This window comes from Mastigoproctus giganteus, chromosome 13 (genome assembly GCF_048544385.1).
Source record: "Mastigoproctus giganteus isolate SK-2022 chromosome 13, ASM4854438v1, whole genome shotgun sequence".
Classification (NCBI taxonomy): domain Eukaryota; kingdom Metazoa; phylum Arthropoda; class Arachnida; order Uropygi; family Thelyphonidae; genus Mastigoproctus; species Mastigoproctus giganteus.
Genome location: NC_143587.1, coordinates 28,340,040 through 28,365,521, shown reverse-complemented (window position 1 = coordinate 28,365,521; position 25,482 = coordinate 28,340,040). Strand labels below are relative to the sequence as shown.

The 25,482-nt window shown below is 37.6% G+C and overlaps 1 protein-coding gene across 3 annotated transcripts in view; it reads left to right on the top strand.

Moving 5' to 3' along the window:
- LOC150075900 (myosin light chain kinase, smooth muscle-like) overlaps window positions 1–25,482 on the top strand; it is a 212,679-nt gene that overhangs the window by 90,811 nt on the left and 96,386 nt on the right. For 2 of the 3 annotated variants that reach the window (XM_090387045.1, XM_090387043.1), the window contains exons 2-3: window positions 3,062–3,105; window positions 8,377–8,556. In XM_090387045.1, the coding sequence (XP_090243171.1) occupies window positions 3,074–3,105; window positions 8,377–8,556 (212 nt within the window). In that variant the 5' untranslated portion in view covers window positions 3,062–3,073. Of the gene's footprint in view, window positions 1–2,390; window positions 2,638–3,061; window positions 3,106–8,376; window positions 8,557–25,482 lie in introns of those variants that run through there. The other variant, XM_090387044.1, reaches the window with a different exon arrangement.

Here is a 25,482-nt window from a genome sequence, read left to right as displayed (position 1 = left end):
TTTCCTGTCCTTGGAGCTGATGCTTCCGGGCTTTCGTATTAACAATGCCTTGCGCGGAGTCTTATACAGGTTTTGAACCCATATCCCTCCCTAAACCTGGGACAATTGGAAAACCTACTATACTGTCGCAGAGGCCATTTTTCAAGGCTAAGTAAAGTAAGCAGACGCAACTTTTGCTGATATATTCCAGAGCGGAAGTAATTCTTGATGTGCTCTCATCACCCTGGAGAGCAAAATTAAGAAATGTTGAGTGATTTAAAGAGGTTCTTATGTTTGAAGGTCAAGAAACAAATCTGGCGTATAAAAAACCTCCTTCTTTAAGTACTATAATATAAAAACGTATGAACAGCAAATGGATAATGGAAAAGTGGATGACATCGTGAAATAAATTAAAGGCAGAGATTGTACGAAAGCGGAAGTACTACAACCGCAATTTCCTGTTACTTTTTTTAATTATCAGTGTACAGATAGGAAGAGTATGCAATGCTTTAGCATGACAGCTCATACATTAAGAAAGAAAGACACTATGAAAATTGATCCGAGTCAACGGACATGTGACTGAAATTAAAAATTACACATACAGGTGGTTGTGTCAACCACAGAAAAACATTGATTATGCTAATGACGTCATTTTGAAAGATAGTTGGATCGGGTCACGAAATATATCTAGGACACCAAACATAACCTATGAACAGCATATTGTCCAAAATATTTGAATGAAGACCAAAAGCGAAAGATAGTGAATTGTGCAAGTGAAACTTGGATTCGTTACTGCTATCTAGAGCAGTGGTCTCCAAAGTGGGGTGCGCAAGATGATCCATGGAGTGATTTGGTAAGCAGAGGGAGCGATGCAATCCTTCCATTTGGATCAACGTACCTATGTGAGGTGACTTTCTCTGCAGTGACTATTATTAAAACCACGTTTAGGAATAAACTTAACTTAGAACCAGATCTTCGGGTAGCCATGTCCTAAAATATGAAACCAAGATATATAGCAATAATGAAAAATATTCAAGCACATTGTTCCCACTAAAAAATGCTGTTGATTTGATTTATACCACTTTGTACTTTAATTTCAATTTCGTTTTGTTTTGTATTTTTGCATCGCATTCGATTGTGATCTTTTCAAATTATATGTGATTTTATATATGTGATTATAGATATTATAATGCATACCATGTAAATTATTTATAAATAAAACAAGTAGTATTATATTACATTTACTATACTTATTACATTAATGATTTCATATAATTTTGTGCTTCAAGTTCAATTTAATTTTGTTTTGCATTGTTTTATTTGTAATCTTTTAAAATTATATGTGATTTTATAATAATGCTTTCCATGTAAATAATTTATAAATAAGAAAATATTAAACTTATATATTTAGTAAAATATGCGTACGCGACCAAAAACGTTTGGAGACCACTGATCTAGAGACCAAACAGCAATCCACGGAGGGACGTCATAAACGATCTCCTCGCCACAAGAAATTTCTCAGGACGCCATCAGCAATCAAGTTGATGGCATCAATTTTTTGGAACAAAAAAAAAGAGTGGGGGTGGAATTCATTGAATCTTAATGACGCGAGAATTCTTATGGTCTTTTTCACAACATGAATAACTCGGTCTTGAGTGATGGATGCCTGGATTTTGATCACGCAGTTATCCTGACCCTTATAACCTTAGTTTCCTTGGCGCCTAACTGTTCCACTTCGCCACTCGCATCGTTAACGTCAAATACATAATTATTAAAAATAAGATATTTTACTAATGAGCATTTCGTTTCATGAAATTTTCTACCTCAATCCCCGATTATATAATGCTCCTCGGCACAAAAGGCCCTGCTATCCATGGAAACAACCAACGATGGAAAATGACAATACTTTTACCACAATATCAAAGTGCAGAACTCGGATTTCTTTTGTAAGACTTACCCTAAAAGAAATTCTGCAACTTTTCAAGGTTAAGGGGACAATTAGATAGTTAGCTTATTGTTAAGAAAACCTCCATTGTACTTTCTTGAATATCTTCTTGTGTCTGCTTTCTTGAATTCTTCGAAGACATGTGAAATAATTAGTCTCCTTTTGGGACAATTATTTCATATCTTCTATTGTCTATTCCCTCGAATAAAATATATAATTTTATGAGAATTGCAGAGAAAGAAGAAATGCAAAAAGACTCGTGTGATGTCAAAAAGAGCGCAGCATCGCAATCAATGATTTATTTACGATTAAAATCTTTCTTCTTACCTAAAATCGAACCTCGACAGTCGAAAACATCGTCAGACAGAGACACAAACAATCAGTTCGAAATGCCGTAAATGGTTGGCGAATTAACGCAGACCTTCAAAATACATTTACCAACGATCGCCAGCGAATACTAACTAACTTCGCAGGAGACGGTCAAGTACACCGCTGTAGCTTCGAACAGTTTGACGTAATGTACGATCGTCAGTCTGTCGTCATATAGTTGGTTATTTATCTTACAAATCCAGAGCAGCAGGAACAGTTCCTTGCATGTCGCTGATAGAAGTATTTGTTGAAAGTGAGGCTTGGAAAAATTACACGAATCAGTTGATCGATGGGTTGTTTATCGAAGTTTGTGCACTGTGGTTTGTTACGCAGAATTTTAAGAGGTAAGCCTTTTTAATTTGTGTCGTCCATTGCACGCAATGCGCAAAATATGACATTTTAATATTGCGTTTTAGTTTTAGCATCTTATAATCATATTTAGACCGTCGTTTGGTTTCACTAAAATCATCGTTTGGTTTTAGTAATCATATTTAGCATTGTTTGTTTTTGAATCTTATAAAATCATATTTAGAGTTTTTTGCTTTTAGTATCTTATAATCATATCTGGAGTAGTTTGGTCATGTTTTATTTTGAGCAATGAGAAAAATATGATTATAAGATGCTCAAGTTAGAATTAAAATAATATTTGGGGTTAGTTTTGCTGAGTTATTGTATTTCGATTGTTATAAATAAATGAAAAAAAAAAAAGTGTTTTTGCTAGTTTTGTTGCACAAGATGACTGACACTTTTTTTTTTTTTTTCGTTTAGATCGATGTTGATATGGCAGCAGCAGCCAAGAATGCAAGAAAAAGGTTAGTCTATTTGCTTGTATACAACAGTGGACAAAAAATCACAACAACAAGATGTGTAAATAATTATCTAAAACGATGAAAAAAACCAAAAAAACCACAGTTATCGTATACAGTATTATTATGCAAAAAAGACCAAATCAATCTAAAGAAAACCAGACGATAGAAAAAAACAAACAAACTAATTTTTCAAACGCATTTGAACGATTTCTTTGTTACGTTTCTTTTAATGTCCCCTCCACTTTCAAATCGTGTGCTTTCAGGGTAGATTTCATTTTAGGGTCAGGAAATAGTCCGGGGAATCAATCCGCAGAAGTTTTGGAGATGGTTTGATTTATAGATAGTTTTCAATAAGTTATTTAACAATAAAGTAAAGTGCAGCCATTATCAAGCCACTTCAACAATTCACGTTGAGGGAAATGGTCCATAATCTGCCACGCTGATCCAGTGCGGGTTGGCAGATCGACCGTATTCAGCAGTCAGGGGCTTGAACCCCGGTCTACTCAAAGAGCGTGTGCTAATGCACTCCCGCTCCTGCCCACTCGGCTACGGAGGATTTAACAATAACTTATTGTAAATAAATTAAAGTGGACCCTGAACTAAACTTATATCCATACGTGCATTATGTCTGTAGAAATTGCCGATAAGCATATTGCGCAGCATGAAAAACTTGAAATAATTCACGGTGGAGGGGAACCTTACATCCTCCGCCTGAGATCTACTAAAACCTTGATTAAAGAGTATTTTGGAAATTCCTGCAGTCGACCGGAATCGAACCCAGACTTCTCCAGACGAGTGACAATTAGCAAAAGCACCCACTATACTGTCATGGAGGACAAAATTATTGATAGTTAGGCCAAACGTAGCATGGCCAAGGAAAAATTTTAATAGCACACGCGTTTGAGCTGACCAGAGTTCAAAAGACGTGACCACCAAATACGGTTAATATAGACTTCAAAACGACTACATGTAAACTGCTCCGATCTGTGTGGTCGTGAGATTGTCAGTGCATCAATCCTTTTGAAGAGTTAACTGTTGGTCCATTCTTAAGGGGATTGAATTTATATTCATATGAATATTTATCGTGCGATTGAAGCCTCTTGCCTTCATATTTAGCATCGACAACAGAAACATATGAATTAGATTGTGGCAACAGGAACATATGAATTGCTAAAAACTGTTTATGGTGATGAAACTTAAGTCGTACCAGTATGCATGAATGATATAAACGGTACAAAGAAGGAATTGAGGATGTTCGCACCCAAGAAGAAAGCTCCAGTCAACCTCTCGAAATGAGGACAGAGATGCAAAAGTTCTGGAAACTGTGGCAAGAGATCGTTGTTTGACCTTCAGAATGATGGTTGATGAATTGGATATGAATAAGGAGGCGATTCGAATTCTGCATGAAGATTTAGGGAAATGAAGGCCTCTGCAAATTTTGTGTCGCACAGCCTCACGGATGAACAGAAGCAACGAAGAATGTTATCGTGCGAAGACTTCATCAGACTTGTGAAGACTATCCGAATTTCCTCGACTGTATTGTCACTGGAGATGAGTGTTGGGTGTTTCAGTACGACCTAGAGAAGAAGCGTTAGAGCACACACACTGGACTTCAAAATCATTAGCAAGGCCCAAAACGTTTCGTTGCAGAAGCCTAGGAACAAGATTGCGCTGATGGCGTTTTTTCGAAAAAATTTGTACCCTGAAGGGGAGATATTCAATGATATATTATACGTACAGGTTCTTCAAAAACTATTGAAGCGCATTTCTTGGGTGAAGCCGAAATTTCGAGAGAAAAGTAGCTGGTTCTTGTTGCACGACAGTGCTCCTGTCTATTCCACACTTATTGTGAAGACATTTCTGACGAAACATGGTATTATACAGATCAACCATCCACCCTACTTGTCCGATCTAGTAGCATCGGACTTCTCCTCTTTCCCAAAGTTAAAACTGCCTTCAAAGGAAAAAGATTTCAGGATGTTAAGAACATAAGGAAAAACGTACCCGCCGAACTGAACTTCATCTCTTTGGATGCCTTCGCTGACTCTTTTCAGAATGGTGCAATAAGTGCATTCAATCAGGTAGTGATAAGTTTGATTAAAAATTAAACCACTTTGTGTTATGTTTATGGCATCAGTTCGGGAACTTCCCACACCTAGTATACTTCTTCATTACAATTATTAGAACTACTCATCACTTTATAACTGTCTTCATTATATGAACAATTTTAATTTCTCCTTTAGGAGTTCTAAAAGGCGGCTAGATTATTTACTGTTATTGTTTTGCAAAGTTCTGTATCTGACTGCTACGCCAAGCTCGATAACTCCTTTTCAGTGTGTACTATTCACAGTGAGCACTCCCCAGTGGGTGCGTGGATGAGATCCGGATGTCAGTGATGTCTCTTCCCTTTCCTCTCTGCCTTACTTGTGTCTTAGCATTAGTTCATCTACTTGTGGCCTCTTCCGATACGTGCACTTCGAAAATGAGAATCATTTGGTTTCTTCGTTTATTCCTCTTTTGTTTCTATCCGCTGCTCTTTAGCAGTACGGCAAGTAAACTTTCTTTTATTTCATAATCACGTGATTTATGTGATTAATCTTTCTTGCTCCTATAAGTTTTGTACAATATTATCAGTGCTTTAAGCTAATCTCGTTACTATTTATATAAATTCGGATGGTACTTCATTTTCAAACCATTTTATAAAGAAGAAAAAGGTGCCTGAACAAAATAATATTTAATGATCGTCAATATCAATAAAATTTAAAAAAGAAACCAAATTTCTCTTTCAATTTTTTTAACAGAAATTGTCTCTTAAAACTCATAGTAGAAAATTTCTTTTTTAAATCTGTATGAGACAATCGTGTGAATGAACAGCATAGGGTTAAACCATGTGGTTAACTCACGAAGGGAATATAGGCAGTGGATTATAGGGGAATATAGACAGTGGACGTTGGTAAATATTTGCTAATAATTACTAATATCCTTATTCACACATACGTACGAATAACAAATCTTATCGAATTAATATTTATAAAGGGCAGATGAGTCAAGAAATTATTCTGAATATGCAAAATAATGATAGGAATTGACAGGACACGAGAGGACACCATGTGCCATCCTAATCTCCTGTTTACTTTGCATGAAAAATTTCATGTCAGATTGAACCTTAACACCTAAGTATTTTTTTTCTCTTGAACCACTTTTAGTTCCTCTTCCCCTATCATATATGTAATTCCAGGATGTCTAATCCCCAAATGCATAACCTTACATTTATCATCATTAAATGTCAGTTGTCATATTTGGGACCATGTAATACAACCGATCCAAGTCTTTTTCAAGCAGCGTGGCCTGGCTGGAATTGTGTACTAGTGATGGCTAAAAGAGTCTTTTTGTTGATTCAACTTCGTCGAGCCAATACAGAAAAGTGGCTCCAATCATTGAGCCACTTCGAAGTAAGTCACCATAGTAGCGGTGGCCAATGAGTAAGGAATTTAACTGGCTCACTGATTCCAATCATGCAATATCTAGTTATTCAAACACAAACCTGCGTTAATTTGATTTTATTATTCGTACAGAGTAGGAAATATGCCAGTAGTTTGTATTTTACTCTTTGGTGATTGTAATTACTGTATGAAAACAAAACAATAAAATTGCAAATGAAATTACGAAGGTATCATAAAAATACAATTTATATACGATAAATTCAATACAACAAGAGACTGAAGAACGCAAAGAAAAGTTTCTAAAATAATCTGTTTTGGATTCGAATACATGACATAAATGATTTTGTTTTCTTTCCATGACTTCAGTGAATCTTCGTCACTGGTTGCTGAATCTGGAACCGAAAGAAATGTGTGTCGCTGTCACTTCTCTCCATCTTTTCAAAGAATCCTTACTCATGATCATGGGAATTCTAAAACGAATAACCGAATTTATTTTTCACATTTCAAAGTTGGATAATTGCCCTTCTCTGTAGGCATTGTAGTTATTCTTTACCATGCGGGGTGTTTAGAATATCAATGGCTCGCTTTTATAATTGTGTTTGTTTAATGCCACATTCAACCTGGCAGGTGACTTGATTTATCATCTCATCGGACGTGCTTATTTATACTTGTGACCTTTTAGGACTATCTCGTTCTCTCTATACCCGCCGCTCTCAGTATGCTGCCATTAACTGGAGTTTCATGTGTACGTTGAAAACCAAACAGTCTTCTTCTCCAAGATTTACTATTCATTGTTCTATCCATCTACTACATCTGCATGTTATGCAAAGTTCCTAATCTTCAGATATCGTGAATTTATGATCTCCTGTAAAAGTTACATCGCCTATTTAAAGTTGCAAAACAATAGATAGTATTTAGGAAAGGTAGAGGCGGAAAGTGTGATCAAACTTGAATTTACTCATGGAAAACGCCTACATCGGATTTGAAGGTTGCAAATAAGTTACGCTCCTTCTATTAACTTGCCAAATCGCCTAGGGAAGTCGAAAGACAAGCAGAATTATGCTTATTCAGATTCCTTGTCCATCCTCCGGGTTCCAGGTGGTTCTAGTTCATATAATCGCTAAATACGTTAATGATCATATGTCAAAATGGCTAACTGTAAAACTCTTTCGACATTTTGGGATGGAGTATTAAGGCATATATACACAGTACAAACAATTTACAGTACATATAAATTGATTTTAGGAAAATTTGTTAGTTTTCAAAAATTAATTTGACCAGCTATGGCAGTAAACTTGGTGGATACTAAGCAAAAAGTGTGTGCTACTTAGTTTTCATCCTGTGTATTAAAATCACTGTTTTATGCCCTTTAGTATATATGCGTAATGTGCCTATTTGTCTTCGTCATGTCCGTCCACATGTAATAACTCGCTTCCTAGTGGGTGGATTTCACAAAAGTTTATATTTGCCTTGAAATGTAACGCACTGCCTTACATTTCAAGCTCCAAAAAATTCTGAAGCATTGAAATAGTTGAAATAATACTGCATACGTTATGTGTTTCATTAGACCTGGCTATGCTCTTGTCCCTCCAGTAACAGGACAGCGCTCTGGCTTAGGCTATTTAGAAACTATTACATATGTCCACGTAGTCAACTGTTATTGAATACAAAAAAAATCCAATTTAACCAAAAAATTAAACCAAATTAAATTTAATCGAAAAAATTAAATTAAATTTTTAATTATTAACAATAATAATTTATTAACGACAACTGAAGAACTGGTATATCAGTGCATTGATATCGGATACTATTACCAATTTTCTCTTTGTAGTCCTGTCTTCAGCGCCCCAAAGTTTTCTACACCTCTTCAAGACGTTGTATGTAACGAAGGGGACAAAGTCGTCTTGGAATGTCACGTTCAAGGATATCCAAGTCCTGACGTTCGATGGGAAAAAAGAGGTGTATCATTACCAATGACGCGCCATATTAGACCCGATAAGGAGGGTGAAAGGTTTGCTGCTTATCTCTTATTCGAATATTATAATATAAATAACAAAAATCCTTTATTAGAGTTAATGTTTAGCTAGTTTTACGTGTATTTATTTATCTCTTGGGACAATAAGAAAGGTTCATATAAGTGATAAAAAACATTTTTAATATGATATTAGTACGAGTATTAGTCATATTTTTGCAAAGAAACCATGGGCTTTTGCTAGTATGAAGATGGGGTTAGTATGAAGCTGTTATAAGTCGTCTAAAATCTGATGGAGACTTTTTTTCAAAAATAAAATACTAGTTTCTTGTGGTATCTTCAGATTATTTGTGTGTGTTCTGTTGTTATGTTCTGACCACTTGGCTACCCAGAAGCATCAATCACCTGGACAGATGATTCTGGGTACTCGTCCACACCACGGGAAGGTGGGCCAGTTCCAGTAGATGGGACACCTATGGTCTCAGAGTATGAGACAAAAAAAAAAAAAAAAAAAATCCTTCTCTGGGGCCCACTCCAGAGGGGAAAAAAAAAAAAAAAAAGAAAGAAAAAGAAACCCGAAAGGAAGAGAAAGAAAAGAATAAAAATAATTAACTAAGATAACAAAAAAAAAATAAATAAAATAAAATAATAATAATAATAAAATAAAAAAATAATAATAATAATAAAATAAAAAAATAATAAAAAAAGATAGATAAATAAATAAAATAAAATAAATAAATATATATGCTAAGTATATATATATATATTGGTTTTTAGCATATATACGCAAACATACATACATATATATACCAAAAAGTGAAAAGGGAAAAACCAAGGGGGGGGGGGAGAGAGATAAAGAAAAGAGTAGATCTTCCAGTTGTGCAACCAGTAAGAACGGCAGCATCAAAACACTTCGGCGCCTCCAGCCAGATGGATTTGATCAACCTCGTATCACTGGAATCATACTTTTCCTTAGTTCAAACACTTCTTTAGCAAATACCTGGAGCATCTAATACTTACTGCGGTCTCTTAAAAATATAGCTTCTTCTGCTGGAGCTATACTCTCAAGAATTTCACGTATCGCTGTCCTGGCATTGTCATATATTTGACAATCATATAGTATGTGCTGCCAGCCTTCTATGGCCCCGCAAAAACAAAGGTCCGTGTTACTTAGTCCTAATGCATATAATTTCTCATTCATTGACCCGTGCCCTGTTAACAAAAATGACGACTGCATACTAGGTGTAAACCAATTGCGAACCTTTTCATCATTCAGAAAAGTGACGTTCGGGATAAACAAGTTGGTCACTCTTCCAGTGGGTATGGTATCCCATCTTGTCTGCCATAAAATGATTATTTCATCATACATCTTTTCTTTTCGCCTCTACAATCAGAGCGAATATTTATCTCTGTACCAAAAAGTTCTGTAGGAATTTCCCTCTTAACACGGTAGCAAAAACCACGATACAACAAATGTAGATCTAAGGGTAGCGCTCCGGCCAGTAGACAACATCTGGATGACTTTACCCGGGATTGAATAATTGGGAAGGTCGAAGTGCGAGGAGTGTGGCTGCAGAGGTTGGTATCGCCGATGGCATCGTCTCACGTGTGTGGTCGGCCTTCAGAACGACAAGTGCAGCTGTTCGAAGGACCAGTGGTGGTTGTCCACGAAAAACAACGCCCAATGATGACCGCTATCTCCTACAGGCCAAGAAGGACCGACACCAGACAGCGGAATCCATTGCAAACCAGCTGCACAGGACGCAGGATATCACGGTTTACTGTGGCCAGGCAACTCCACAAAGGTGGACTGTTTACCCGACGGCCAGTACGCTGTGCCCCTTTAAAACCTGCCTATCGGAGACACCGGTTATAGTGGTGCATCGAACACAAGGACTGCACAGCAGCGCAATGGGGTATGTTGTTGTTGTTGGTTTTAGGAGCATTAGCAGCTAAGGCCATATTGCTCCGGGAATATGCGGTGGACATTCCCTGACTTTTTCGCATCCTCCGTATTTGGAGGTCACGGGCTTGAACCCCAGTCTAATTAAGAAACATGTGCTACGCAGTGCTGCTCCTGCCCACCTGGCTACGGAGGCGCCCCAATGGGGTAAGGTACTCTTTACTGATGAGAGTAGATTCAGTCTCAGCAGCGATTCTGGACGTCAGCTAATCTAGCGAGAGGTTAGCACACGTTATCACCCCACAGTCGGCCTCCGTAGCCGAGTGGTCAGGAGCGGGAGTGCAGTAGCACATGCTCTTTGAGTAGACCGGGGTTCAAGTCCCTGACTGCTAAATACGGTCGATCTGCCAACCCGCACTGGGCCAGCGTGGCAGATTATGGTCCATTTCCCTCAGCATGAATTGTTGAGAAGGCTCCCATCCAGCAATGGGTTGATAATGGCTGCAGTTTACCTTTTTTTTTTTATCGCCCTGCAAACCTCACTGAAAGGGATCGATATGGAGGTGGAGGAGTTCTCGTCTGGGAGGCGTTATCTGGGATGGACGTACACAACTCCAGATACTGGAAGGCGGTACTGTAATCGGTGCACGCTACTGTATTGAGGTAATCCTTCCCCATGTGCATCTGTTCCGAGGTGGCATTGGCCCCGAGTTCGTGTTTATGGATGGTAACACCACACCCAATTGCACTGCAGCTATTGATATGCTTTTGGAAAGTGAGGACATTGTTCGTATGGATTGGCCTACCCTTTCCTCCGACCGATCTAAATCCCATCGAACACATATGGAACGCTCTGCGGATGCCTAGCGGCACGTCCACACTCACCAGCTGAAGATGGCGGTGACAGAGGAATGGACGATGTTACCGCAAGAACTTATCAACAACATTGTTCTAAGTATGGACAGGCGGTGAAAAGCCTGCATCGACATTAGGGGGGGGATGGCCATATCTCCTACTAAGGACTACCTCTTCTCTTTGTTCCATCTTTGGCAGTGATGCATCTGTATCATGGCAGCCAGTGCTATGTTGCCATTTTTGAATAAAGTCCCTGTGTACCGTTTTGTTTCCATTGTTGTGTCGGTGTTGTTTCCTTAATCATTTCTTCACCTAATGAGGTTCCTTTGGTATGCTTTTCCCATATCCATGCCACCCGTATGAGAAGCTACAGGTGAAAACCTGACTGATCCTTAAGTTTCGCACACCAGTGTATTAGACAACACTACCAAGTAATGATCGTTGGTACTAGTGGAGGATGCTATATAACTGGAGGAAGTGAATGTTTGAATTTGAAGTGTTCTGTGTCACAATCCATATTTGAAGTTGCACATGTTATCCAGTATAGTCAAGGACCGTGTTTTTTAGTGAAATCTTATTGGAAGCGAAGTCTTACAGTGAATGTCAACAAAAGTTGGTTTAAATATTCCAAAAAGTCAGTTGGGCACATTAGATATGACACCTTAGATAAAATTATACAAACAATTATGAAATCTCCAAGCAAATCTCTGTGGAAGCTCAGCATTCAAAAGGGGATATCATTTGGTTCAGTTCTTTTCACTTTAAGAAAATTCCCAAAACTTTTCCCGTACCTAATCCAGAGTATAAATCAGTTTCAGGATAATGTTAAAAGTATTACGGTAGTGTCGCTGGTTTAAAAGGAAAATTGGAAAGCGCTAAAACTCCGCACATTTTTTTGCGAAATCCGTTTAAAATTGGTGCCCAAAAAATCGGTGTTTGGTGTGGCATATATCGCAGAAGGATAGTTGAGCCCATATTTATTTTTATTATTTATTATTATTATCTGTTTATTTCTCTTCCGAGACACCCATAGACAGCACGTGGCTAGAGGGTGTGGTTACATTATTTCAGTATTTACAAGCATATTTACATGAACTTATTTACAATATTTGGAGATGACAAAACACAGAATATGTGTTAATGGATTAATTGCGAATGGTTGTTAAATGCTAAATATTATTATATAGATTATTAAATTACTCTTATTATATTTGTACCTGCCGGTACACATTACCAAATATTTCTGTCCTATACATTTTGTCTGTACATAGTTTCTCTGGATCTATATTTAAATTATTAAAATAATTCACAGTATTTGCTGGGAAAAATCTCCCCAGAGAGTCCAATTGAGTCAGTTGGCACTTGAGATTTGGTTCTTCTCTGTTTATTCTCGGTCGTGTCATCCGAGGGCGAGTGATCACGTTTCCCACTTTCGACGCATCTGTTCTCTCCGTTAGTAGCTTTGCCAGAGTTAAGATGTTTCTGGTTGTGATGATATACTTCCAGGGTGTGATGTCCAGATTGGCAGACAAGACCGCTCTTGAGATGGTAAACGGTTTCCTGGCGATCTTGTTTAGCCATCTCAGGAGCCAGTATTCTACTCCTAAGAAGGCCTTGATGTTGTTCTCGGGGGCCGATGACCAGATAGTCGATGCGTACAACGGAATCGGTGTAACGCATTTAAGGATGTATTGAATCATGAGATGAGGGCTTCGGAGACCGGTGAGTTCTTGTCTAGTGCTCCAGAGTGCTGCGTATGTCTTTTTCCTAATGTATTCGAAGTGAGGTATGAAGTTTAATCCTTCATCCCACTTAAGGCCAAGGTCAACATGTGCGGGAGATTTTTGGACTCTGGTATTGTTCACGAAAATCGTAATTTCATTTTTCTTCTTTTTATTGGTGAAGGTCATTTGGGCAGTTTTCTTTTCATTAACTTTCAGGCCAATGTAGTGCAGATATTCTTCTAGTTTCCTGATTGCCTTGTTTGCTTCCTCTGATAGATGGGGTGCAGTTTCTTGTTCTTTAGAGATTACAAAAAATTTCAAATCGTCAGCATATGTAATAAATTGCTCACAGTTTTGAGCTAAAAATGGGGCTAGTGCTATTGCGAAGAAGGTGGTTTGTATTGAACAAACTGTCACCGCTGTTGTTTAGCTGGGCGTCATAATGCAGTTCATTGCATTGCTACGGAAAAAACAAACAACATCCAATTTTGCAAGACTCTTTTAGGAATCGAATCACATTACAAGGACTTTGGCCACCTAGATCTCCTAATTTGTGTATCGACACAAACTTTGTGGCATCGCTCCCAACATGATCAAAAGAGTGAATTTGTGTACAAGGAGGACACGTCCAGCATTTTTCATCAACTATTATTTGTCAATTACTCTAATAATAAATGAATGGAACAAAGGGTTGCTCTTACGAAGAAAGGCTTAAGTTTTGCAAATTACAGTGTCTGGAGACTAGGCACCTGCGAGGTGATCTGATTGAGGTGTATAAAACCTTGAATGGTTTGAGCATGCTCAATGCGGATGGGATTCTTCCTCTTGCTCAGAATAATCGCCTGAGAGGGCATAAATTGAAATTGAGGAAAGACGGTCGTAGGATAGATGTGCGGAAGTTTGCCTTTAGCCAGCGGTAGTTGGTTGGTGGAACAAACTTCCATCTGTCATTGTAGAAGTTGATAGCTCAAATAGATTCAGGGCAGAACTTGACAAACATTTGGAGCGAGTGGATGGGTGAAATAAGGGGTTTTTCTTGGCTGATGCTATATAAGCTTGCTTTCTTGCATCATGTGCCTTTGCTAATGCTAAGCCGACCGGGCTAGCCGAGTGGGTAAAAGTACCTGCCCGGCAACCCAAAGGTCGCGGGTTCGATTCCCGCCTCGGGCTTGGATCAAAGTACTGCAAAAACCTTGGGAGGTGCAATATGGCCACAGAAGCCGATGCGCCAACAACTACCAAATCAATCAAGCTAATGCTAATTTTATTTTCCTGATTATTTTTGAGCGCTTACTTTTAAAACGAACACCCCGTAGTTGTCGCGAGACCCAGACTATTCCATTAGATTAAAAGAGCGTTCACCAGTATTCATCATTCGAGAGAACGCGTTTCCACTCCTCCAATGTCCAGTTTTTAATATACAGTACTGTAGTGTTTATCAATAATGGTTATAGGCTGACCTACGGCGGGAGGAGAGAAGGGGGATTAAAGCGCTTCCCAACAACATTTTGTTTATATTATACAAACTGACGTTCGTAAAAGCCATCATGTAGATGTATTCGTTCTACAATGATGGCTTTTACCAGATGAACTTTCTGAGGGTGCGCCAGCTGACTGAAAACGAAAAGTGGTTCGCTTCTGTGGACGTTGTGGTCTAAAGAGGAGAAAACATTTGATCACATCTAGTTATAACAAAAAAAAAAAAGGAGGAATTAAAGATGACATTAAGTTTAAATAGATTAATGGTTAATATGCCCCCCATTTCTCAAAAGTTATAATGAATCAGACGTAATGATTTAAAAGAATTTTAAGAAGAGAAACAGTTGAGAAATACACAACAAAAAAAACCCGAAAATCTTCTTCCACCCCTTTATTCGGTTTCATTAAAATTCATAAACAGGGCTATCCGACAACTCATCGTTAGGTCGAAGGATTCAACCATAAATTCTTTCAAAATTTATGTTTCACATCTTACAATCTTTATCAGACCAATCATTATATAGAATTAAAAACCCAGACCGCTTATTTGGGTTGCTAATGTACCCCAGCTTATCATCAGCTGATCAGATAATATCACTGGGAGTTAAGTCTTTTATATACAAGTTTATATATAAAGAGGTTGCATCTCATTTTAGCTGTGTCTAAAATATGTTGAAGGATACTTCCATATTTATTTGTTAGGACAAATTTGAAGGCTAGTACCTTATGGAGATGGTCAATATTTTGACACACGACTATTTTTTCACTTTGGGGTTATGTCTAGACAGATCAATGAATTGCCTATGAGGCAAGCTACAAGTTTTAGGGCTCTTCCTGTTGCTAATGTGGAATTTTAAAATAGTTATTTCTTAAACAAGTTGCCATGAGTTTATGAGAAGTTTGTCTATGAATTTCTTATCATTTCTGAACGGAAACTCACACTGTCTCTTTGTGTAGAATAAATATCTATAATTCGCTTTTAAAGTCTGGTGTTGTGAATTTTTTTTTTTTTTTTTTTTTTTTTGTTGATTCATAGGATCACCGTTATGGAAAAGGACAATATTCTCCTCAACCAGCTCAATTCTTGAGTTGTATTGCACTAAACCTAAGCACCGAAACAGGAAGTAAACATCCTGTTTACTTCCTGTTAACAGTTTCTCACAATATACTATTTGTGAGAAACTGTTAAAGCTAATACCATGGAGACTCTTATATAATATAGAAATAAAGTACATCAAAATCATTGGCTATTTTATGGAAGGCTCTTCCCGACCTAACGTACAACCAATCTATACTATTGAATCAGTGCATGCTCCAACAATTATCAAATAAAAAAATGACCTTTATTTAGTTTAGGTATGTATGGGTTTTGTGTTAACCAAGTTTCTTCTGGCTTCCCAACTTTCAACCCATCCATGGCATTGGCGCACAGATACTTTTAAAAGTTTCCCATGAAACAGTAATCTTTACATCTAGTGTCTCTGCTAACAGATTTATTTTGACTGTGAGAAAGTTTCGTCTGGCCTTCCTGCTCCAGCGACTAACATGGTCGTCATGACAGCTATCTTTCCACACATTATAAAAAAGGACCTGGTTTCCAATCGCATCTAGGCGGGAAGAACTTTGCCTCTGCCCAAATACTAAAACAAAACATCTAGCCTCCCAATTAGATTCGCCCAGCCCACTTGGGCTTCAGCCATAAAACAGTTTAACAGCCATAAAAAGGAAGAAAAATATTAAGTTTAATTTATTTTACTTTTAGGACTATCCTGATGGGTTTTTCAACCTGCAGTTCGTACATGCAAAGCACACGGATGGGTTTTATTCTTTTTATGCCTTTGATCCGTCAGAGGAATGGAAAAATATCTGTCCACGCGTTTCTTAAATTGGTAGAAAGTGAACTACCAACGCTAATGTGAGAGTGAGAACTCAGAAGTAATGTCTCTTACTGCATAACTTTTTAAGGCAGCCGTAGCCTAGTGGTCAGGCGCGCGGGTGCGTAAGTACACGTGCCTTGAGTGACCGGGTTTCAAGCCCGTGACTGCTGAATACGGTGCTGTTTCTTGTATTCTGTCTATCTTGTTAACTCCTCTGACTGTTTGGTCGTCCCGGAGTATAAACAGAAAATTTATTTATTTAAATGATGTCTGTGTAAATAACACCCATAGAGTACCTTCCCCCCCACAAAAAAAAAAAAAAACAGTCAACATCATTTTACTGGAAATTTGAATGCTTAGACTTTGAACTTCTTTTGAAAGTGGAGATATTTTATAGAGCCTGTCTGTTGTTATCCAGATCGTACTAGCAAATCCAGAATTCATTCAGGATTCGACATTTTCGGCGGTCAAAAACTCAATAACTGCATGAACCGCGTGTTCAAGGATGCTTGCATTTTAAACTGTATAATTGGTAAGTGAACAGCCACACAGAAACGCTACTGCGACGGTACTAACTAGAGACTATAGCTATACTGAGAACCTAGTTGGAAGTTTCTGCTCCAACTCTCTCTCTCTCCACTTTGCTCACAGATTATGAACTAAGAGACATTACTGTACTTTTAAAACCACTTTAGCCCCAGGGGCTCACATCTGGTGAGTATAGGCTTGGCACACCCAGGGTCCTGAGCTGGATATCATCATTCTTCTCTTTCTTGGTGATTCCCTTCTACTTCTCTACCTCTCTCTCTCTCTCTCTCAGAGTAATTCAGAATTTTTTTTTTTTTTTTTTGCATGATGCACCATAAGCCTCAGGCTTCCTTGCACCATATGGATAATAATAATAATAATAATAATAAAGGAATTTATATATCGTATTAAAATGTGATCTGTAAATCGCTGTTGTCCCTGGTATAGCTAAGTGGTCAAAGACCAAGGGTACAGTAGTACAAAAGTTTAAGTTGACCATAGTTCGAACTCATATGGTTAGTAAGAACATTTCTGTCTTGCGAACTGCTCTGACCTTACGTGGCTATACCTGAGTATAAACAGAAAATTAATTTATTTATCCGAACACTTGAACCAAGCAAGTGTTGAACGATGAACCAAGCGATCGCCTAGTGAAGTATAGCACTACAGTTGTAGGAAGTGGTGGTCAAGCTTGTAATGACGCAAACTCTTCAAATGCCATTAATTGATATAAAAAAAGTTTACTTCCTGTTGATAATGTGTGATTTCACTTAAGTATAATTACAATCGTATTTATGCGCCGTACCTAAATGAGCTAATAGTGGCTTCATTAAAAACCAACAGTAACCAACACCAACCATTCTCAAGGATATTATGCGTACGTTCTGCTTTGAACGTCTTCCCACTGGTGTGTTTGATTTGCTGCCTCTACCAGATATCTTATCAGTAAAGAGAGCTTAATGCATTAGTCGTATATCATTAATCAAATCATTATAAGTACAGAAAAAAAAATGCTATTCATTGAAACAGGTGTGCCTTTCCGGCTTCCTGGTACAGATAATATTACATAGTATTTGTTACTTGATAAACTCATCAGCAAAAACGTAATAATTATATTTATTTATTTTTGTATATACATGTACAGTATATATATTTTTAAATTAGCTTTTCATCGCTGGACAGCGACATCTGGTGCTTGAATGCAAAAGAGGTAAAGGAAAGCCAGATGTGTTATGAAGGTTGAAATAACATTACTTATTAAGATGAGAGATATGAAGAATAAATATCATATTACTTGAATAAACATTCCAAGCGCATTATGAAACATGCTGATTAAAAAAATATGATTTATATAACAGGTGCTTATAAATACCATCCCGCCTCCGTTCTGAGAAGATATACATTATTTCGAAAGTTAACTTAAGTTAATTTTAATGATAATTTCTTTGCAGTAATCTAGATTTCTTAGCTAAGTTACACTTTATAATTTTTTCTTCAAACGTTTGTAACGAACTGACCAAATATGCTGAAGCATAAAATTAAAAAATATATATACTTTTTTTATTGATAAAAATAAATAAAAAAGAAATAATAAAATAAATAAATAAATAAAATAATAATAATAACAGCAAAACGTGAACAAACACTGAGCGTCAAGTAAGCATAATTAATATACTCAAACTATTACGTTTAGCGATTATTTCTGCTTTTCTGCTAAGAAAAGCAAAATGCGTAATGCGATTTTTAAACTTTTGAACACCTACACCATAACATATTCAACTCCATTCCTGTTATTACATAACGAAGTATTTCAGCTTAAGGGATGTCGTTTTTTATTGAAAGAACCTGCTATGTAACATTCTTGCCAATCCCTTCTACTAGCAAGCATTGTAACTCATAATGCCAATGAATAATGTGTATTCTTTTTCATTTTATGGAAATTTTATTCTTTTTCCTGGTATTTTTTTTTTTTTTTTTTTTCAATCTATGGAAATTTTTTATTTGCACGTGCTGTACTACTCTGACTTTAACATGGGGAATCGTGGTTCCGGTAATGTGTTAAGCTAGGGAATCCCCGGATGGCCTTTTTCTGCTCGAGAAACGTCACAACTGGTCTAGAGCTAAGGCTAATTCTGTTTGTTGTTTCATTCGAAAGACTTTATTTTTGTTATCAGATTATTAGACAACACGTGATATAAATACAGTCGTGACTGTAACTAATTAACAGATTTTCGAGAGATAATTTTTATTGATGGTAAACTGTGTAATGTAATTGTAAATTAATAAATGGGATAAATTTTTGTATATTTTATTTGAATAAAAAATTTTCCGTAACTGCTATGCTTTAGCTTTCCTGTAATTAATAGTACATTGGCTCACTTCTCATTGAAGTACTGATCCAACTGATACATAATTCGTTTGCTAAAGAAAAACTTCATATTATTATTATTAGCCATATGGTGCAAGGAAGCTTGAGGCTTTTTGCTGCACCAGCCAAAAAAAAAAAAAAAAATCTGAGTTACCCTGAGAGAGAAAAAACAAGAGTCAGAAGTAGAAGGGAATCACCGTGAAAGAGAAGAATGATGATACCCAGCTCAGGACCTGGGAGTGCCAAGCCCAGATGTGAGCCCCTGGAGTTATAATGCAGTTTATAATTCGTCTACTTTAATTTGAATTTATATCCTCTGGTTCTAGTATCACTAATACTGTACTTGAATCACTTGCCTTCACTTTACTGGTCCCCCTCTCAGAGCCTTATAACTTCAATCAAATCCCTTTCTAAGGGTACTTAGTTACCTTAGCTCTGTAGTCCACATACTGTATTCGAATATCCTCTTCATATGGACGACCTTTTGCCAGTCTCACCAGGTACAATGTCGGGCCATTGTACATATTCAAGAAGCTCGATGTGGGTTTTTTTTTTGGTGCACTTGCAATACTGTTTCGTTCATGCCACAGTATTCCAAGTGCTATCCCACAATTGCCTCGTACTGTGAGATCATGACTTCCCTATCTCTATAAACAAATGTTCAATAAATCATCAATAATCGATAATCACCAATCTTATTGTAACTCCCAAATCATTTTCTTTTTTCTATTGCTTTCAGGTCAACCCCACTAAGTTTATAATCTGTTTTGGGATTGCTATTCACCAAGTGCAAGACCTCATATTTTGCTGCATTAAAACATTTCTGCCACTCTTCTGACCATCCTCGAGGCCTATTCAAGTAATCCTGATTGAGCATTGTTTGGCACTGAACATTAATCACTCCTCCAATTTTCATATTATCTAAAAATTTTGACATCACGCCCTCTATTCCTTCATCGATGCCATTTATGAAAATCAGAAACGTTATAATCGAGTTACAATGTGTTTTGGACGAAAGAGAACATATGTTTAATATCGTTTTTGAACGACATTGACAATCCAAAAATGCATCCAAACTTCGAGAAAGAAGATCACAACAAAAATCGCGTCTGTAAACTTTTCTTTTTCTCATATGCAGGCTTTCTTTGTGTACATAGACATGTCTAAAAAAAAATGGATTATTTAATCAGTGCTGTCTTGGACTGTCTCTATTCTTTCATCAATGAAGTTTTCTACCTCTATTTTTTGAATAGATGCATAACACTTTGGGCTACCCTACTTTTTACTGGCCACATAATGCCGCCCATGGCTCGAGAGTTGGACACACCCTACATTAAAGCATAGAAAAAAGTGGCAGAACATAAATTGAAAAGTACAGTACTTCGTAATCAGCGGTCGTCACGGATAGGAGTTAAAGGGACTACAACCCCACCCCCATGATGATTAAAACTCACTGATTCTCCGGAACACGTCTTTAGCCTTCTTCGGAGTGCCACGTTTAAACACAAAAATGTGTAGGGGAAAAAAAAAAACTTTTATTGACAAATAAATAAATATAATAAACAAATATTACCTCGTAGTTTACAATTTGCGATCTTTTCTGTCTATCCAAATGTCTCTACTACTCCTGGTGACGTCATCGACCTTGGGTTTCAAGTTGTATAATCTTTACACTACAGCGAAAAGTCATCTACTGTCGTAACGAAGTATACTTTTCATTACTCATTTCTTAAGTCACCCAAACATGCATTCTGCCTGTGTTCAATAATTACAAAAATTTACGCAACATTACTGGAAAGTTTTAGAGGACAGTTAACACAGTATACCAACACATGTGAGAGATAAAGATGGCGCATTGTTTTTGTGTCGATCATAGTTTGAATAACTACGATATTTTCAAGGGCTGATGTGTGCTTAACTTATTTCATTTCAGGTAATTTATTATTAGTAGACTTTTTATTACTTTATAAATACTAGGCTGTGAAAAGATTAAACATTTTTGTAAGTTTTTTTTTTAAGTGAGGCTAATTCACTTTAGCGAATTCGAGAATAAAATATTTAAGTCGATTGAAAATGATTGACACCACCTAACGTAATGTAATCTTTAGAGCAGATAACTTAATTAATTAATACTAAATTTGGATTAAGTAAGGAACATAGTCTGATAAAACTGCTTAGATACAATACTATGCCGTTCAACCTACATGACCATGTAAAACAGTGGTCGCTAAGGGATTGTCAAATAAATAAAATTCGCTTTATACTCGGTATAAACATTTACTATTCATTGTAACTTTTATTTCAGCATATAAATACCATCACAACAGTTAACTGTGGAACGTGTATAAAGTTCAGAATTTAACTTTTATTCATTTCACTTTATTGCTTTATTTAATGTCGAAAATAAAGCATTCTGAAACTTTTCAACACGTAGGCTTGCATGCATCATCATGTTGGAAGAATAGTTCTTTTTTATTAACCCCCCCTCATTATTTGGAAAAATTGGATGTGCAGGTTCACAAGAAAACATCAGCCGAAGCGAATGAAATGTTAAAAGAGGCGTGTAGTGAATCTACCATTCCATATAGCACAGCTCGCAGGTGGTTTAGAATTGTTTAAGATGAACGTGATTCAATCACAAAAATCGGCTGTCCTGGAGTTCCAACCACTGCTTTCATCACAGCATAAACATTGGTTCCGTAATCGTCAGAGAAGATTGTCGTATAACAGTAAGGCAACTGACAGAGATGTTGAGAATATCAGTAGGAAGCAAGCATTGTATTCTCCATGATATTTACATATGATACGTCTTTGTGTATGCTGGGTTCCAAGAATACTCGCATCTGAGCAACAGCAAGTTCGCATGGAGGTTTGTCAGGAGCTGCAAAGAATTGTTACTATGGTTCTGGGGTTTCCCCATTCACCGCTGAGTCTTCTGTACTGGGCGTAGCCCAAGTCGACCTGTGTGTGTACAGTAGTGTGGGTCTGTGAAAGGTGTGGGATATGTTGTTGTGTTGTTGGCCGGGCTAAACAGGAGTTTAGGAGCCAGACACCAGGTCTAGCGCCCCCTGACTCCCATCCCTAGCCGCGTGGAGGCACGCCTGGTTCTACTATCGATGACTCTATACAAGGGTTACTGGGGGCCCAAGTAGTAAGTGAAAGGAGTTGGATAGCGGGAGAAGTTAAGGATGTTTTAGTGGGGGGGTAAGGGGATAGTAAGTTAGGAATGGGAGATTGAGGTTCTGTACAAGGTAACGGCAGATGAAACATCATTTTGACCCAAAGGGTAAGCAAAAATGCTCTGTTTGGAAGTCTACGTCGCCGCCAACACCGAAAATTAGCAAAGTTATGACATCAGCAAGAAAGGTTATGGTCATCTATCTCCTTTTTGACATTCAAAGAATAGTTTGCCAGCGTGTTGTACCGCATCATACCACTGTTACGGGACCTTACTATAGAGCTGCACTGCACACTTTGTGGGATCACATTCGTCGCAAAACCACCACTGCACTCAGGTGGTTGATGCTGTATCACGGCAATGCGAGACCTCACATTGCTTATATTGTCATCGAGTAATTAGCCAGCATTAATATTTTCTATTTTATACTCTGGCATGACCACCAGGTCAGTGGAGTTTTTATAATAAATTATCAATACAAACATTAATCGCTTTTAGCAGTCGCGGGTTGAACCCTGGTCCACTCAAAGAGCGCGTGCTACTGCACTCTCGTTCCTGACCACTCGGCTACGTCAGGCCTATTGTCAGTTGTTTCCCATCCGGCTTACAGCTGTGATCTTGCACCCTGCGATTTTTCCCCCCCAACCTTAAAGAAGGAGCTGCGAGGAAAACGTTTCCAATCGTCAGACGAAATTGTAAAGACATCGGAGGCGATTCTCTAACGCATGTCAAAAAATTGGCTTCCGCCATGTTTTTGAAGGAGGGCAGAAACGTTAAAGTAAGTGCATTTCGTCAACGTCCGACCGTTAGGGGCTAACATGAATTGGTTAGATAACCTTTTAAATCTCCCATCAAGATAGGGGTTATAATTATGCCTATGCAGTTGATATTAGACATATCACATCCCATTTGAATATAACATTTTTAGTATTTGTGCTTTGCATTTGAGGTATTTGGTTAACAAAAGTCACAGATGGTGCGTTTCTATTTAAGCAGTTTAGTTTTGACGCTTTTCTTGTACTTCGGGTCCTTCCCGTATCTGTGATGATCAGTATCAAGAACCAGAGCTTGTTTCAGCAACTGATAGGGAGAAATCTTCCTATTACCTAATGCGGGTGTGGCCCATAGTGCTGGAATGGGGATCCGCCAATGACAGTTTTCCCAGACGGAATTCCGACGCCTGCAGTCATCTTGATTGTGGTGTTCAGTTTGGTTTGGTGAATTCTGTCTTTGAACGGAACAAAGTTCAGTTTTTCTATAAGCTGTGAGGCATGTATTACTTTTGGAGCATCTACTGTTGTATTATATCCATTGTATACCTATCGGCATCCTATCGCTTGGCAGGTTAGAACAATTGCGCAAATGACCTACCAATCACAGTTGTGCTGTAGGATTAATTCAAAACAAGATAAAAGCAATGAAGGATTGGCCCTTCCGTTTAATTCTATTGAACACTGAGAGAACTTGAACTGCAGTATTATTTTTTTCGAATCGTGTCTTCATTAAAAAACGAAAAACAGAATTTTTCACAGTCAAACAAGAGTAATAGTGGTTTATGAAACTGAATTCCATTAAACAGCTACACTTGAATGTTTTATTATTATGAGGAGTCTTCAAAAAATAAGTTACACCTGTCGCCAACAAATGTGGCGCCTGCGTAGAATGGAGTTCATATCATGCGCCCTGGTAGGTGAGTTTCGTTGACGTACTGGTAACAGTTGTGTAGGAGCAAGCGTTCATAATGGCACATCAGATAGAATGTTACTCCAAGTTTGAGGCACCCGGAACAGTACGATTTTTGTGGGCGAAACTGAATCTCCGAATAATTCAGACGAAACGTCTGAATTATTCGGAGATTCATCGTGAAATAACGGCGGTGTATGGGGAAAATGCAATGTCACGTCCAGCCATAGCGAATTGGTGTCAGCAGTTTGAAAGTGGTCGCACAGAACTGACGGATGCTGATCGAAAAGGAAGGCCATCAACGTCGACCACTGCAGACAACGTGATTATTATTATTAGCCATATGGTGCAAGAAAGTCTGAGGCTGGTGCAGCCAAAAAAAAAAAAAAAAAAAATCCCAAGTTACCCTGAGAGAGAGAGAAAGTAGAAAGGAATCACTAAGAAAGAGAATAATGATGATATTCAGCTCATGACCCTAGGTGTGTCAAGCCCATACTCACCAGATGTGGGCTTGGTACACCCAGGGTCCTGAGCTGGATATCATCATGTATCCGTTTAATTTCCTTTTCTTTTATTAATTATTATTATTTATTATTTTTTTTTTCATCATTGTTTTTTTTTTTTTTTTTTGGCTGGTGCAGCAGCCATAGGCTTTCTTGCACCATGCGGCCATTACTAATACTAATGTACAAGTTTATTGAAGCTGTACATATAAGTTAAAAAAAAAATTTTAAAGGTTCAAAATTATAAATTAACCAGTGCTATTTCATTTTATTGAAATATTACCCGACTGGGAGGAAGTGCGTTCATATTTTTTTTTAGCAGCAGAATTTAAAGTTCTACAATTTCTTTAATAAACACGTTTGTCTTCACAACGAGTTGCCCTGGAATTGTAGTACTGTACTTTCAAAAACATTGAATCGCCAAAAAATTATTAAAATGCAATACTGTGCTAGACTCCCCCGAAATCCTACATAATTAATCTGAAAAATACTTGAGATTACTATGACAACCTGTTTCATGTCTTGATGAACCTTCTAATACACTGGTGTGCAAAACTTAAGGACCAGTCACCTGTAGCTTCTCAAAGGAATGGCCTGGATATGGGAAAAGCATACCAAAAGAACCTCGTGAGGTACAGAAATGATGAAAGAAACAACACCGACACAACAACAGAAACAAAACGGTACAGAGGAACTTTATTCAAAAATGGCAACATAGCGCTGGCTGCCATGATACAGATGCATCACTGCCAAAGATGGAACAAAGGGAAGAGGTGGTCATCAGTAGGAGATATGGCCACTCCTAATGTCGATGCAGGCTTTGCACCGCCTGTTCATACTTAGAATAATGTTGATAAGTTGTTCTGG